Source organism: Malaclemys terrapin, chromosome 25, assembly GCF_027887155.1.
Source record: "Malaclemys terrapin pileata isolate rMalTer1 chromosome 25, rMalTer1.hap1, whole genome shotgun sequence".
NCBI classification, from domain to species: Eukaryota; Metazoa; Chordata; order Testudines; family Emydidae; genus Malaclemys; species Malaclemys terrapin.
Genome location: NC_071529.1, coordinates 10,813,373 through 10,830,737, shown reverse-complemented (window position 1 = coordinate 10,830,737; position 17,365 = coordinate 10,813,373). Strand labels below are relative to the sequence as shown.

Genomic DNA, 17,365 nt, shown 5'->3' with positions numbered 1-17,365 from the left:
ACCTCTTGTTCTTAGGATAGTTCTATGCTTGAAAATTGTATTAATATAGCTACGTCTGTTGCGGGGGTGGGATTTTTAATGATAGTAGTTATACTAATATAAGCCCTAGTGTGGACATAGTTATACTGGTACAAAGGTGCCTTATACTAGTATAATTATTCCCCTTATAATAATATATATATATATATATATATATATATATGGAGATATACCTATCTAATAGAACTGGAAGGGACCTTGAAAGGTAATCAAGTCCAGTCCCCTGCCTTCACTAGCAGGACCAATTTTTTTTGCCCCAAATCCCTAAATGGCCCCTTCAAGGACTGAACTCACAACCCTGGGTTTAGCGGGCCAGTGCTCAAACCACTGAGCTATCCCTCCCCCTTCCTGAATGTGAATAGCTATACCAGCATAAAGCATCTTTATACCAATATAACTGTGTCCATACTAGGGGGCCTATACTGCTTTAACTATATCGGTATAGTCAGAGCGGTACAACTTTCATGTGTAGACAAGGCTTTAGGATAGGAAATGGAAAGAAGACATACACTATTGGACAGTGACCAAGGCATTGCTCCAAGTCAATTCATTCTACTGGAGCCTTTCTGGCACCAACAGAGCACTGCAGAAGAAACATTGGCACTGCTGGAGTTCCTGCAGCTATTGGCAAAGAGCAATACTGCTAAGAAGAAACGGATAGCACTGAAGTCCTAGTGCAATGGACAAGGTACTATGTAGAAACAGCTAGAAACATGGTTTAAAAGAAAAGAAAAGTAGAGGAAGACTGGGAGAAAAATGTGGGCAAGAGGGAAAAAACCTGACTGATCATTATATATAGATTTATCTACATTAGATAGCGAAACGTAACCACCAAGGACAATAAACAGAGTGATGGAATCCAGAAGCACCAGTTGCAACAAATGCATTGGTATTTCCAATTTGAAGGAGAGTTCACTTTTTTCTCTCCTGCATCTGGCCTCTCACTGTTACTCATCTGACTTTCTTTAAATGATTTATATAACTAATGACACAAAATACACTGTTCACTGGCTGCATGGAAAGAAATATTTCTTAAACATATATGAAAAAAGTGTGGAAATGCATATGAAGATTCATGAGAACAGACTAGCATCACTTGGCTGTGATTAATGTTCTTTCCCTCTTACCTCTTACTTCCAGAATCTTCATCTCGGACAAAATTAGTACTGTGCTTGTTAATGGAATAATTAGTCAGGTGCATGCAGACATCCTCCTGCAAATAAACGAGTGGGTTATAGGGTGAGAGAGACAACTGCCTTCTTCACTCTCCCTGTACATGATGATACCTGGTCACACTACTTAATGCAGAAATTTTTTTAAGTGCAAGCCATTTAATAGCGGTACTTATCTCATCACTCTAATGAGCCCAACAAAGTCTTAAAGTCATTTAAATGGGACCACTTGCATGAGTAAAGTCATTGTGATATGTAAGTGTTTGCAGGATCAGCCCCTAACTGCCCAGAAACTATTATGTAGTGTTACTGTGTGCTGTTAAACTCTAGCTATATTCTACCACAGAGGTGGCTGCATTTCAGTGGTGGGTGAGATGATTCATCTATAACCTTACCCATATCACTTTGATGAAGTGAGGCTTAATTATTATTGTTTGTGAAGGGCGTGCAGATCCTCAGATTAAAGGTATTGTAGCAGTCCAAAGCATTATTGTTTCTCTGTGCCACTTCATTTCAACAGCTAGTTCCTGTTGTTATGAATTTGAATGCTGTTAATTTATGTTAACAGGGTTCTTTACTCACCAGATTGCTGTGTGAGGGATCAGAGTAGGCTGATGTAGCAAAGCGTGCAAGGCCCTCATTATAGACAAATATCCTCAGAGGGTCACATGATGTCACCAGCACATAAATCCTCAGATCAAACTTAAAACGATCAATAATAAAAGGCTGGGAAAGAGAAGACGAAACTGAGTTGCTTATAGTTTGTTTGAAGTACAAGAAGAACATTAGTAACTCATTAACTCAAGGCTGAGGTGATGAAAAAACAAAACCAAGACATGCAAACCTTATAACAATACTTAGCACATATACATCACCTTCCTTCTTCAAAGTGCTAGGCCGATATTCAGTAATTAAGCCTTACAGCATCCTTTGGGAGATAACAACACTTCCTTATCTATCTCCATTTTAGAAATTGGGAAACTATCTAGGTTAAGACATTCCATCCAAATAAGGGTAATTGCAAACCTTATGCAGAGCATGATCATTTTAATAAGATCACATTATTAGAACTAGTCATGGACACTTAATAGATCTAGGTGTTCTTAATATGGTTATATAGCATCCAGTAGAATGGGCCCTAATTCTGTTTGTGGTCCCGAGTTCTACTATAATGCAAACAACAATTTACATGTACCCCAGTATCCTGTATATAATCAATTCTTACTAGAGTACCTTCCTCTTATAAATCATGTTTCTTAGTTATTCAAATATTGGGAAATTAGGGAAGATAAGAACAATAATGTATTCTATGGTACTGAGGACAGCCGCAACACTATAATAATAATAAAACTAATCCATCATAGAGTTCTTTACATGTTCTGAGCGTTGAACAGACTCATTAATCGGCACATAGACCCTATGAGGTAGATAGGCTTCCCCCCATTTTAAAGGTGGGGAAACAGACCCGGAACAGTGATTTGCTGAAAGCCGCACAGTGAGTCAGACCAAGAGCAGATATAAAACCCAGTAGTTCTGAATCCCAGCTCCGCTGACATGCTTTATCTCTCTTAAAAATCAGTAATAAAGAATAATAATGAAACATATTAGCGTAAAAACGTAGGTTCTGGTATTAACATTATAGGCAGGGCCGGCTCCAGCTTTTTTGCTGCCCCAAGCGGCGAAGCGAAGAGGGGAAAAAAAAAAAAAAAAAAAAAAGATAAAGCCGATCGGCGGCACTTCGGTGGCAGCTCAATCGTGCCGCTTCCTTCTTCGGCGGCAATTCGGCAGCGGGTCCTTTGCGCCCTCGCTTCCTCTTCAGCGGCAGCTCAAAGAGGAAGAGAGGGACTGAGGGACCCGCTGCCGAATTGCCGCTGAAGACCCAGACGTGCTGCCCTTTTCCATTGGCCGCCCCAAGCACCTGCTTCCTTCGCTGGTGCCTGGAGCCGGCCCTGATTATAGGTGTCCCAAAGACACAGGAGATCTTGGAGGCTTGAATGTGGATGTTCGCTATGAAGAGAGGGTAATGCCAAGATGTCAACCAAAAGATTCTTGAGTAAGATAGGTTATAAACAGGTTTGTGGGACTGGGTACAAACAATCCCTTCACTCTCTCCTCCAGTTGGGCCTACGAAAATATTGTGTATCTTTGAGAGCTAACTTACTCTACAGCAGGAAGGAGATTTCCCTCATCCAGTTAGGTTCACCCAGCAAAGGCAAATTAGTTTATATAAAAAGCTTATTCAAAAATTACTTAGGAACCCAAAGGCACACAAAAGAGGGATTATTTCAATGGGCATGTATTCAAAGGCAATGACTGCTGTTTATGACCGGCTGATCACAGGCAAGCAAGGCTGAGCTGAATTAAACTCTGGTTTAATGACAGAACAGTAGTCTTGGTATGTGGAATAGGGAGATTACCCTTGAGATGTAGAGCTGGCAGATCATATCCTCTCCGGGTTTTATGTCTTTCACAGATCTGGTGATGAAGATGCCTCTCCCCTGACAGCCAGAGTCGGGCTTACAGATATATGTCTTATGTTTCCTTGATCTGCTATAGGTCTGCAAATCTCCGTAGCTATAGGGAAGGAAAGAAAGAAAGAATTACATGATTCTGAGGTTTGATGTCTCACAGCCTACCAATGCTAGAAATGTTTTGGCAGACAAATGCAAATGTCTACAGAACCAGTGATCACAAAGAAAAAAATCTGTCTCTCCAGAGCCAGGAATACAACCTGTTCTCTAGCTCTCAATAAACCTTTATTTCCAGTAGACGCAAATTTGGAGTGAATCACACAGTCTTATGGGAATGATCCCTTTCTTGATTTTTAGAGAAAAGAGACTTTTAATATGATGTAGAAATCATCTCCTCTTCCAACAAGGGAAGATACCTCATCCCATTGAGTAATACAGCAATGGACTTCATCCAGAAAGTAAAAGGAATTTTATTCCATTCACTGCCAAGGGGCTTGCATCGCCAATGAACACACTCCTGCTGCATTCAGCTCAAAGCGACATCATTCTACTCTGAAAATGTTCCTCGTCTTTTTCCATTACTCTGGGTAAAGAAGAGAGCAGAAAGATAATGGGTTTGATTCTCTTCTTACTTGCTCAAGTTTTACTTTGGGGCATCTTCATGGAGCTCTAAGAAGTTTCTCTCAATTTACACTGGTGTAAGAGGAAACTCAGGCCCAGAGTAAGGAAGGCTGACATAAAGGATGAGAGGAAAAAGTGAGGGTGATGGTGAAGAGAAGCAAGACGAGGAAAATCAATCAGTAAACATTGTCAGGAAGACTCACTCAGCAGGAAGACACCAGGTCCTGGGAAAGAAGTTAAATTCTTTTGGAAAGAGCTTTAGCATCCTGGCCATGTTCCTGGCCAGCAGATCCTTCCTACAGATTTCACTCATCCCAGGGAAGTGGTTGATTTTCTGGAAAGAAGTCCAGAGAAAAGGCGTAATAATAAGCATCTTCCTGGCCTCTAGCTCATTTGCAGTGGGGGGAAAAAAAAGTAATAATTTAATATCCTCTCCATCTCACAGAGCTGAGTACCTGGTAACTTTTCATTTCCATTACCCGATCCAGTGAGACTGAATAGTCTGTCCAATAGAGGTTCCACTCATCATTCTCACCTGCTTCCCGTAAGCCATACTGCTGAGCAGCCCGACGCACTGCATCGTAAGAAAAGAAACAGTTTCAATCATACTAGAAATGTAGACTTTAGAAAATTCTGTTTGGACTCAGAAGGAGATATTGAACCGTGGTTCAGTTATACCACTCAACTCAGCCATCTATAGACCCCAATTCCACTTTGAGTGGCAGCTTCCAGTCCTCTAATCTCTATGGATATGCTGCCCCCAAATCATCCATTTTCTCTGACAAATTGGACAATCACTGGTGACTACTGAACAAGTTGAGCTCTCCAGTATGCTGCTAGAAACTTCACACTAGCTAGCAAAAATTGCGAGATGGAGTAAGCTTGTGTTGTTGTTGCATTGGTCTTTCTGACTAATGGTGAAAAGCAGAACTTCTTGAAATAAAAACATGAAATGATTCATTTTATGTGGAATGGAGCCATTTGAATTGGTTCCCCATGTTCCAAATCCATGACAAGAATTCAAATCTTGCATTGGCAAAAGTTCATGGATATGAATTCTTGCCTAACTTCAGTCATGATGAGGGAAACGTATTTGATGATCACAAGCTAGTCCCTGTAGACAATTCAGCATCATTAGCAGACTATGCTTGGAGAGGGCAAGTAATAAAATACCAGGGATGCTGTGGGTCAATAATGAGATACGCTGGGAGAGCTATGTGGTGCCAAATGTGTGGTATAACAGGAATGCTGTGGGTCAGGAGTTTCACTAGTAGGGGAATCTTGAACAATGCTTGCCCAGACTGCATGAGGTTTCTAAATGATGCTTTCATTAGGGCATGTTCATAAGCACTAAAATTCAGTTAACAAGTCACATGACAAAATAAATTTCATTTTAAACTGAGCTCTTTTTCTTAAGAGCAAATTAAAATGTACCCCTCTTTACATGAATCAACTGGGTCACAATTCTTTGGCTTACCTTCTACATTTGGGAAAGATGAGAAAGATACTCACCACTCTCATACTTGCAGTTGGTCAGACTTATCACAGGTCATCTGGAAAAAAAATTAAAAAAGCAGAAAGACAGAGGCATACAGACAAGGACCAGTTTATGCTTTATGGGGAAGCACTGGGAACTTTACAGTTGTACTTCCATAAATTTATGTAAAGCATTATCTAAATGTTCATCTGATAGGCTATTCACCAGGACTGATCACTGTTTTTTTGCTCAGTGGTCACTTAGAAAATTATTTGCTGGAGACAAACCAAATAACTACGCATCTAGAAAGAGAATTCAGTGATGAGCACTACAGAAATGCCTGTAAAGATAAAATAAAAAATAATACTAGAATACCAGAATACTAGAAAAACGGTAGTTATGGAACCAATGTGACTAAGTTTATAGGAAGAGCACTCTTTCTGTTACAGTGCGAGAAAAAGATATCGTAGTTACTCAACAAGACTGGTTATTTAGGAATCAACCTATGAATGGGATTCCCCAAAGTCATGAGCCAAAGGCCAAGTGATCAAAGGGCGAATGGGGATTAACAGAAAATATTTATGCTCAGAGATCGTACACGTTCTTCTTCTCCTGGGCTATTCTGCAACCCTTACTAGCATATCCATTTCACATCAGAACGAGAGCTCTACTGAACTATGTTCTTTCCATGAACACTAGTGTATAACTATTATTACTATTATTTATTATGGTAGTAACTATTACCTGTTAGGTTCTTTCTATACATTCAAGAAAAGGCAGTCCCTCCTCTGAGTAGCTGACAGCCTACAAAACTTAAAATCATCACTTTTTCTGAACACCAGAACACTTTCATTTCCCCTCCACTCCAGCACAACACTTATCTATCTCTCTCACTACAAAAATCCTGTGTTCCTCCCCTTCTGCATAGCACCACTCTGAACACCCTGTTCTCCAACATCTCTTCCCCCCATTACCCTCCTCTATTTTCAGTAGCTCGACTATAAACATATTCTGCCCTCTTCAGGACTTTTACAGTCCTTTCAATAGTTATTTCTAACCTCTTTCTCTTTCTTTTCTTTTTCATGGATATGTTAGGATCTTGAATTCTTCTTTTCTTCTCTTCACACCCCATTGTATCCTGGTCTATGGTATCCAAGGCATTATCTTCTCTTTCTAGTTCTCTTGGTAAAAAGTCTAGTTCAGTTACATCTTTCTCATCCGACTCTTCTGTTTCCTGCTCTACTTCTTCAAAGGATCCATATTTTTGCAGTATAGCTGATGCCATCATCCTGTGGAAACATCCACAACAGACCAGAAGAAAAGTGAACAGTGTACAAGGATGAGCAACAGTTCCATCAACCTTTTCATGGATCCAGCTGTTTCCTCAAATACAGCTGATAAAACAGAATAATGTATAACTCCCTGCATATTCCCAAGTTAGGAAGAGAGATGTTCATCCCCTCCTCATGAGTCCACCCTACATGCCTCTCTCCCAATTCGGACAGGATCAGAAGAAATATATGTACCTATATGTATGTACCTATATATGTATCTGCTTTTATCAATAGTGATTCCCATTTGAATGACATCTCCGCACAGGGAAATAGATTTGTTTGATGCTGACGAATATTTCTAAACTCCTGCTATCTGTGATATTATGCTAATAGAACATCAGGAAGCTGTCTTGGTGCGGGTCCTTAGTGTTACTGCAAGAAACTACAGTGGAAAGATTAATAGCTTTTGTCTCATTAGAGTTAGTGCTCCCTTAACGTCTTGTTCTTTCTCTCTTCCTAAAGGTTCAGTCTTGCTCAGACTTGAGAATTCAATGCTAAAGCACTGACTGATATGCACCTAATCTGAATGCCAGCTCAGTGCTAACACATGATCAGAGGGATGAGATGAATCAGCATCTATCAAATCTACAGGTGAAACCTTAGTCTAACAGATCAGGGTCTGCTGTAAACAGAAATCTTTGGCAAAGTAAAGAGAGATTAACAATCTTTATATAGAAGTTAATGTTTCTCATATATCTACAGATTCTACCCTGCCCTTCCAGCACGGGGTTGTATTTATAGAATGCTCCAGGAGGTAAGGATTCCTTTCTCTTAAAGTATAAATAGCAAGTGGTTCAGAAAACAAACTCTATAAAACTTTATATTAACAAAAATGTTCTCACTCTTTTTATTTAAAACATCATTTTTGTTTGCACTTAAAAAATTCCTTGCAGTATTTACCACGTGAGTGGTAAACACTGTACTAACTTTTGAGAACCAGAAAGTGAAACCAATCAGAAAGAAAAAGCTAAATTGACCAATCTATTTCCATTATTACATACAAAGAACTGAACGAAGCAGGGGACCAGTGGAAAAAATTGAATATGATCATGTAATTAAAGATTTTATTGTAATGCATACGCACAAGGGAGGTGAATTAGGACACAGCCTAACGTTGAGCGCTTGACTGTGCAACTTTAATAATGTTCTTTTAATGTAGTTTTGTGTATGTGATTTTTGAGGTTTTTAAAAAAAAAAAAAAACTGAAAAAACAATTTCCATCATGTGGCAGCGTATTGACATCCATATGGGTTATCAGCATTGTTGCAACCTTTAACCCCACCACATGGATCTTTGCCATTTGAGCTAACAAGTAACTGTCATCCTCTATGTGAACCAGTGCTAGAGGGGAATGGAACACTTTGCCGGTGGGTTTCAAATATGTTTGAAAAGATTGACAGGATTTATTAACATGGGCAAAACGACATGTTTTGCATTAGCCTCGTTCTTGGAAATGCCTGTAAAGTGTTGGCTGAATTTTATTTTTTTTAATTCAGCCTGAGGCAGATACCCAGAATGGAAAATTTCAGCCTAAATGGTTAAAGTTTGGCAAAGTTATAAGCAACTGAAAACAGAGTCTGATAATGGGAAATGTTGAGCAACCTTAATAATGTGGTACTACCAGGAGCGGCACCAGGGTTTTTGCCGCCCTAGGCGGCAGCGCTCCTCCACAGTAATTGGCGGCAGCTCCTCCTCTGAAGCTGCGTTCTCGGCGGCAGGGGTCTTTCCGCTCCGGGTCTTCGGGGCACTTCGGTGGCAGGTCCCGGAGCAAGTGAAGGACCCGCCACCGAATTTCCACCGAAGACCCGGAGCGGAAGAAGCCCCTCACCGCCGAAATTCCGCAGAGGGTGGCGAAATGCCGCCCCCCACATCCTGCTGCCCTAGGCGACCGCCTAGGGTCGCCTAGTGGAAGCGCCGGCCCTGGGTACTACCAGCCTGCCTATAATACAAGGGGATTAAGTGCAGAGAGCATATGAATGATTAAATTTGTATGTATATTTAAAGTGCTCAGATTTAATCATCTAAATACTATTAGTAGCACAACCAAATCTATAGTTAAAAAAACATGTTTCACTTTTAATTTGACAGTATCTTTTTAAATGTTAACCTTAATCTATTTACAAAATTTGACCTGGATTTCTAGTTCCTGTGCCCAGAATGAACATTGGGTTCCCACCAACTCTGGCCACAGCATGGAGAAGAAATAGCATGTTACAGTTTTTATCTAGTAGTCGTCTCTGGGGTAAGGGAGTCACAGACAGACAAAATAACAGACACAAATCCCAATTGATGAAAGAGTGAAATATGCCAATGCCTCACATATACATGGAGGGCCTGATTCTAAACTCACATTGATGTAAATCAGAAGTTACTCCACTGAAGTCAACGGAGCTACATTGGAGTAAAACTGATGGGGGCTGTCCATAAATTACGTAATACGTATTTTGGTGATTTTCAAAACCCACCCATCCCCTTGTAACACTGCAACAAACACTCTGTCATGCAAAATTAAGGACCACCAACCCACTAATATATTATGTTATGTTATTTATGGGCACCCTCATGTAAGTGAGATCAGAATTAGGACCAATATACTGAAACACACAAACGTCTTGAAGATAAACTGGCTAGATCTGGCTTTCCACTATAGATCATTATAGCTTCTGTCAAGTTAGAGAACCCTGAATATTGTTTTTTGTATTGTCTCACATTTTAAAAAATAGAGCTTTTCAAAGGAAAGTGTAAAATGTATCTTAATGATCCTAGATCAGTACAGTTCTTTTGAATTTTATTTATTTATTTATTTATTTATTAGATAATATAAATGCAGTAGCTTTTTGGCAAGAGAAAGCGTGGTATAAGCCCCAATCCTGGAAGATTAACCACATGGACTGACCCACCAGCAAAGGCACAATTCAATAATTAGCAATCTTTCACAAAAGAGAAACTACGATTCAATCGTTCCCCCAAAAATTCCAATGGAAACAGGCTTTTAATTTAAACAACATAAAAGATAAGCAAATGTTCCACTGCAAAGTTTACAACTATTGCAGCTATATGCTACTGAACAAATAAAATAAAAAAATGAAATTGACTGCAAAATAAATGCAAAAAGAAAACAGTGAAGAATAAATTAGATATAAATATTCTTTTCATTTTTATAATCTAAAGTGTTGCCAGTAACACAGGTGAGGAATTTCTATATAATTCCTGTGTTACTGGCAACACCTTAGATTAAAAACATTATTAAATTTGATATACGGTAAATTCTTTTCAATTGACATTGTCCCTGTAACACACTGAGTCATCCCTGCTGTAACTCCCTTGAGCCGTGTCTACATCAGACTTTTCTGTCAAAAAATTCGCACTGGTACTATATCTGGTTCAGTACCATTGCATAACAAACAGCAGTACTAGTGCAGACCAGGGGCCACTGGTATTTTTACTGTCATGTATTTAAGACTTGAACAGGGTCATAATCATAAGACGTAGCCTGGGTCATAAGACATCAAAAATGCCTATGGCCATAGAAGTCACGTCTACTCTAGCACTTTTACTACAGCTACCACTGGTGCAGTTAAACCAGTATTAACAATTGGCAAATTTTGGCAAAACCCCTAGTGCAGACAGCCTTAAAGTCCCTGGTATTACACCAGGGTTGAATTTGGTCCACCAGCTTAAGTTGTAAAGGAAGGATTTCTAAAACCATTACTAATCATACTCTAAAAAAAACAGGAGTACTTGTGGCACCTTAGAGACTAAAAAATTAACACGGCTGCTACTCTGAAAACTAATCATACTCTGTTTTGAAGGCTCGTGATGACATCAATGTTTGCAGGACAAATACACAACATTGAACCCTTGGAAGGTAATTGAAGAGACTGATCCTGATCCTCCATTGCTTTGAATCTTGTGTAGTCATTCACATCTGCGCAAAGTGGATGAAAGATGCTACCACCAGCGAGTGAACGATCTGGTAGAATTATACATTCATTTCACACTTTTTGCATAGATGCAAATGATGACACCAAGTGAAAAGGAGTAGAGATGCCGGGCCACTGAATTTAAAATGTGTCAGGAAATGTTATTGTATTTGTAACATATAGCCTTTTTTTTTCTTATTTATATATAGAGTATAACTGATTGAATCAAACTATTTTTAAAACATTTTATATCCAGGCCTTTTTTACTCTAATCCAAAGACTACTGTAGTCAATTGGAGCCCTTCCATTTCTTTCAGTGGGCTTTTGACAGAGTCCGCATGCCACACTCATCTCTGCGGTATCTGAACATACACACATAATTCAGGATGATTATTATTGGTACATATTTACATATTTTCTCCTAGCATCCCAATTTTTTAATTCTGCATTGCTCACGCAGAACCACCACCTGCTTGGCGGAGAGTAGATTAAACTGAAGCTACAGATTCTTCAAGCAGCAACTTGCAAACTTACTTTTAGAAATGTTATTATGAGTAATGTAATTTATAAAGGGCTTTTAGTTCACTTCTGCCTAATCAGACAGTGGGGGGTGTTTCACCAACACCATAGGTAATCTTGTATTATCGACACAGATTTCACTATCAGTCACTGCATAACATGGATAAATTATCGAACAATATATGTCCTTGTTTACCCTCTGTCTCATTTCCTCAGGAGAGGAGTATGAAGAATGGGAAGGGGAAATATTGTTGGGTAAAGAAGTGGGACTAGAGACAGAGGGCATGAGGGAGTGACTGAGTATAAACAACAGGCACTGGGCTCAAGGAAAGAACAGTGACACCCAGTAAGACTTTCACTAACAAAGACACATAGGCCTTCGCAGTTTCTGAACACTTATGTGGCCCTCAGCAAGCAGTCCCAGACAACAAATGGACAGAGCAAGGGCAAGACATAGTCAGATACTGTGCTGCATACATAGCCACCCTGTCTAGGGGAGACAAGGGGTTTTTAGTACAATATTTATGATGTCCCTACGTCTGCAGTGCCCACCATATCACTACCTTTGCTAGGGAGCATTGCTCTCCTTCCTCCACCCCTATCCTGACAACAACACTGTCCACCAGAGGTCACCAGTCAGAGGAATGGGTAAGGGGACAATTCAAATCTGGCAGCAGTAGGGAAAGCAGCAATAATGATGAGGTACTATTCCCAGAAGAGGGGAAAAGAAGAAAAAGTAAGGGATTGCTTCCTGTCACTCCTCACTCTTGCAGCGGGGTGGGCCTGTGGGGTCCCACCAACCCTGCTCCAGTACTGGGGGGCAATGGGAGAGCTCTGCATCAGGGTGGGCTCTGCGCAGGGGAAATAGAGAGGAATCTGCGCAGGGGGAAATGGGGGGGGGAGCCCTGCACTGGGTCTAGGGCCAGAGGGATGCTGAGGTGGGGGCTGTGCACTGGGGAGACGGAGGGGGGGCTCTGCACGAGGGCTAGGGCCCGAGGGACGCTGAGGTGGGGGCTCTGCACTGGGGCGACGTGGGGGAGCCCTGCACTGGGGCTAGGGCCAGAGGGATGATGAGGTGGGGGCTGTGCACTGAGAAGAATAGGGGGGCTTTACACTGGGGCTAGGGCTGGAGGGACACTGAGGTGGGGGCTGTGCACTGGGGAGATGGAGGGGGGGAGCTCTGCACTGGGGCTAGGGCCGGAGGGATGCTCAGGTGGGGGCTGTGCACTGGGGAGATGGGGGGGGCTCTGCACTGGGGCTAGGGCCGGAGGGACACTGAGGTGGGGGCTGTGCACTGGGGAGACGGAGGGGGGGAGCTCTGCACTGGGGCTAGGGCCGGAGGGACGCTCAGGTGGGGGCTGTGCACTGGGGGTACGGGGCGGGGGCTCTGCACTGGGGTTAGGGCCGGAGGGATGCTCAGGTGGGGGCTGTGCACTGGGGGTACGGGGCGGGGGCTCTGCACTGGGGTTAGGGCCGGAGGGATGCTCAGGTGGGGGCTGTGCACTGGGGAGATGGGGGGGGGGCTCTGCACTGGGGCTAGGGCCGGAGGGACGCTGAGGTGGGGGCTGTGCACTGGGGAGACGGGGGGGGGGGGCTCTGCACTGGGGCTAGGGCCAGAGGGATGCTGAGGTGGGGGCTGTGCACTGGGGAGACGGGGGGGGGGCTCTGCACTGGGTCTAGGGCCCGAGGGACGCTGAGGTGGGGGCTGTGCACTGGGGCGACGTGGGGGAGCCCTGCACTGGGGCTAGGGCCAGAGGGATGCTGAGGTGGGGGCTGTGCACTGAGAAGAATAGGGGGGCTTTACACTGGGGCTAGGGCTGGAGGGACACTGAGGTGGGGGCTGTGCACTGGGGAGACGGAGGGGGGGGGGGCTCTGCACTGGGGCTAGGGCCGGAGGGACGCTGAGGTGGGGGCTGTGCACTGGGGGTACGGGGCGGGGGCTCTGCACTGGGGTTAGGGCCGGAGGGACGCTGAGGTGGGGGCTGTGCGCTGGGGAGACGGGGGGGGGGGGGGGCTCTGCACTGGGGCTAGGGCCGGAGGGACGCTGAGGTGGGGGCTGTGCGCTGGGGAGACGGGGGGGGGGGGGCTCTGCACTGGGGCTAGGGCCGGAGGGACGCTGAGGTGGGGGCTGTGCACTGAGAAGAATAGGGGGGCTTTACACTGGGGCTAGGGCTGGAGGGACACTGAGGTGGGGGCTGTGCGCTGGGGAGACGGGGGGGGGGGCTCTGCACTGGGGCTAGGGCCGGAGGGACGCTGAGGTGGGGGCTGCGGGCACTGGAGGATAATGGGAGGTGCCCCGCTCTTACCTGGCCCTGCTCCCTTCCTCTCCTCCTCATGCCCCAACTCTCCTCCGCCTCACCCCGTAACGCTCTCAACCAACCTGCACCCTCCCCCCGCCTACCCTGATTACTACCTCCTGCCTCCGTATTGGTTGAAACACACCCCGACGGCCCCGCCTCTCCACTCCCCCGGCCCGTTCGATCACTGCATACTTCAGTCCCATTGGTCCAAGCGTCCGCCAGCTTTCTGATTGGGTGAGAAGAGGGGTTGTCACGGCAACGTTAGGACGCTCTGGCCTCGCGCTCCCGAGAGTGAGGGCGCGTGCCATCCTGCCTATGCGCAGTTGAGGTTCTCGGGGACTCTCCTTTCCCTCCCTTGTCCCACTCCCTCCCTCAAAAAAAAGCTCGAGACAAACTGTCACCACCAACCGCCCTACCTCGGGTGTGGAGGCAGGGGCGGGGCCTCGGTTTGAACCTACCGCAGCCAATCAGAGCTGTGAGGGCACTGGCTGATTTGAATATATATAAGTCACTCTCCTCCTCCTCTCCAGAGATTTGGGGGGCAGCAACTGAGGTTCTGCCCAGAGAGAAGGGGGTGCAGACCCAGGGAACGAGACCCCTCCTGACTGGATCCCTTCCACTGCCCATTTCTAAACCACTGCCTTAGCCTGACACTTATGTAACTCATGTCATTTAGAGGGGTGTTTTTTTCACATCCCCGATCAACATAAATTATAGCAACAAAGTGCCACAAAAGTGCAGACATAGCCATAGTCTGAAAGCCCAGGTAGATTTTTCAGACCGGGATCACCAATAGAAAAGTTAAAATCTCCCAAGAGACTGTACTTGTGGCACCTTAGAGACTAACACATTTATTAGAGCATAAGCTTTCGTGGACTACAGCCCACTTCCACGAAAGCTTATGCTCTAATAAATGTGTTAGTCTCTAAGGTGCCACAAGTACTCCTGTTCTTCCTTTTGCGGATACAGACTAACACGGCTGTTACTCTGAAACCAAGAGACTGTGGCATCAATCCCTTTGTCCTTCACCCCAGCGCTCTCCTTTAGCAAAAGGGAGGGCACAGGGGAAGAAGAAGAAGAAAAAAAAGAGGATAAATGTTAGATCTGAGGTCTTTTTATGCCACAAACTTTCGGAGCAACGTTGCTCAACTCCCTTCAGCTCTGTGAGGATAATATTCTATGTCCCTGGGGAGGAGGGAGGAAAGGCAGAATTGTGAGGCCTAATTCATCAATAATGTAATGTGTTTTGAGCTCCTGAGAGGGAAAGGGCAAAGAACGAGCCGTATTTCACAGCAGGTTCTGCAGATTAGGGTCTGTGTTGCTAAGGATTTCACTGTATTTTGAAGTCTCCACACCAGAGTGGCAATTGTGTGAAAATACGATCCCTAAAAGGCTAAATCCTGGTCATGCGGAAGCCAAGGGGAACTTTGTCACTGGGACCAGGATACGGCCCTACATTTCCACTGACGATAGCTAGGGTTGGCTATGGGAGGATAACCTGGTAAAAGGATCCCTCTTGAAAAGCCTTCTCTGACAAACAGCAGGAGATAGGATGTGTAGTACAAATACAGTAACTCTGCCAAACCAACTCGGATCAGAAACTCCATTGCTAAGGAGGAGGCCTTGTGTTTGCCTAAGATTTACTGCTTTGCAGACTGAGGGAGCGGCGTGTAAACTGCAGCACATCTGTCTTTATTCCCGCAGCCTCCATGGTTACATTATCCGCGGTCTCCAATCCCCTGGATGAATTGCCCTTCCCCCACTAGGGGACCAGGTGACTCTATAACTGGCCACCCAGCAGATGCTTCTGCAATACCAACTGTTCTGAATCCCCCGCCCCTTCTCTCTCATTTTTTTTCTCCTTCTTCCCCTGTGCCCTACCAATCTAGGCTGCCTGGCACATGCTGCAGGGCTGCAGTCCCACTGGAGTGATATTGTGATGGAAATGAGGGAGGGAATGCAGGCAAAACTGCAGAAATTTACAGCACTCAGAGGGCTTCCATTAAAATCCTTGACAACCTGTGATTTACGACAGGGCCAACAGTGCTCCTAATGTCCAAGGCCTAGGCACCATTCTGCTTCAATTATGCTGTTTGGAACAAATGAGAAACCAGCTCTGTTAGTATAATGGAGGAGCCCAACAACTGGTTGGTGAAAACAACTGATTTCATTTGGGACTCACTCCTGCTCCCATTGACCAAACGTTCAGGGTCTGATTCTGCCATGCCTGCACCTCATGTCATCGTTCATACCAATGCAAAGTGAGTGTACAATGCTGCCGTTCTGATCTGGTGGCATTTACGCCCACTTTGCATTGATATACATGACAATATGAGCTGCGGGATAACGGAGAAACAGGCTCTGGTTGACTTTAATTGGTTCTCAGTGCCAGCTGGGACCTCCACAGTAATGCATAGACGTACAACAAAAAAGGGATCTGTACTTAGAAAACAATATGGGGGGGGGGGGGGGGAAGCTCTGCATTAGCAGTAAGAATCTCTGCCTTTATTCATTTATTTTCCAAATTCTACATAGGCAAATTAGGATTTATTTTCTTCCTGTAACAGTTTCCGAACCTTTAACATCCAATGCCCAGTGGCTTTTGGAACAACAATACCCAACATTTTGCCCGAATTGTGAAAAATGGCAGGTAAAATATGGGTACATCTCTAACATAGCTACCATAACCAGAATAGAAATGATCCCTGAAATAAGCATTCTAATAATCATATCGCTTTAAGCATGAGGATGTATATTATACAAAACTGTGAAGAAATGACCATCTCTCTTGCTGTGTCTTAAAATGGAACTGTCAAGCTGAATGGCTAGCATAACCACTCAATCACTTGCTGGTATGTTGCTTTCCTTTCCCCCCATTGTTTGCCTGCATTTGTCTATTTACATTGCTTGTGGCAGGAGCATTTCTATGTTTAAAAAGTGACATGTGAATGTTTTTCACCATATGCAGAAGAATAATAGATAACTATGCACACAGAGGGTAAAATTTTCAAAAGTGACTTAGGAGGCAGAGTCACAGGACGAAGACTCTTAAGGAGCAGATTTACAAAGGGACAGTATTTAGGTGCCTAAATATGTAGATGAGTGCCTAGCGAGATTTTCAAAAGCAGCACCTAATCTGCTTAGGCGTATTTGAAAATCTCACTTGACGTCTATCTGCATTTTTAGGCATCTAAATACCTTTACAAATCTGCCTCTAAGTCACTTTTGAAAATGGCTCTTAGGCTGCTAACTAGAGCTGGGTGAAATATTTTGGCCGAAACGTTTTTCGATAAAAAATGCAGATTCAGATCGACCCAAACATTCCACAAATTCATACTGATTTTGCCAAATTGTTTCAGTTGGAAAAAAACCCACAAAAATTCTGAAATCATTTTGATTTTTTAATGCAAAACCACTTTTTGTTTTGAAATTTCCTTCCATTTGATTTTAAAATAAAATAAAAAAATTTAAAAGCGCTCAAAATTGAAATGAAACATTTTGGTTTAAGC

General features: G+C 43.7%; 1 protein-coding gene across 2 annotated transcripts in view; it reads right to left on the bottom strand.

Moving 5' to 3' along the window:
- The window catches only part of TTLL6 (tubulin tyrosine ligase like 6), a 43,025-nt gene extending 29,134 nt beyond the window's left edge, over positions 1-13,891 (bottom strand). Inside the window, exons 1-8 of one of the 2 annotated variants that reach the window (XM_054014045.1) lie at positions 13,863-13,891; positions 6,839-7,069; positions 5,816-5,856; positions 4,759-4,877; positions 4,507-4,637; positions 3,629-3,785; positions 1,794-1,937; positions 1,167-1,252 (exon numbers count right to left, since the gene is read on the bottom strand). In XM_054014045.1, coding sequence (XP_053870020.1) covers positions 1,167-1,252; positions 1,794-1,937; positions 3,629-3,785; positions 4,507-4,637; positions 4,759-4,779 — 539 coding nt within the window. In that variant the 5' untranslated portion in view covers positions 4,780-4,877; positions 5,816-5,856; positions 6,839-7,069; positions 13,863-13,891. Of the gene's footprint in view, positions 1-1,166; positions 1,253-1,793; positions 1,938-3,628; positions 3,786-4,506; positions 4,638-4,758; positions 4,878-5,815; positions 5,857-6,838; positions 7,070-13,862 lie in introns of those variants that run through there. The other variant, XM_054014044.1, reaches the window with a different exon arrangement.
- Positions 13,892-17,365: the final 3,474 nt, after the last annotated feature.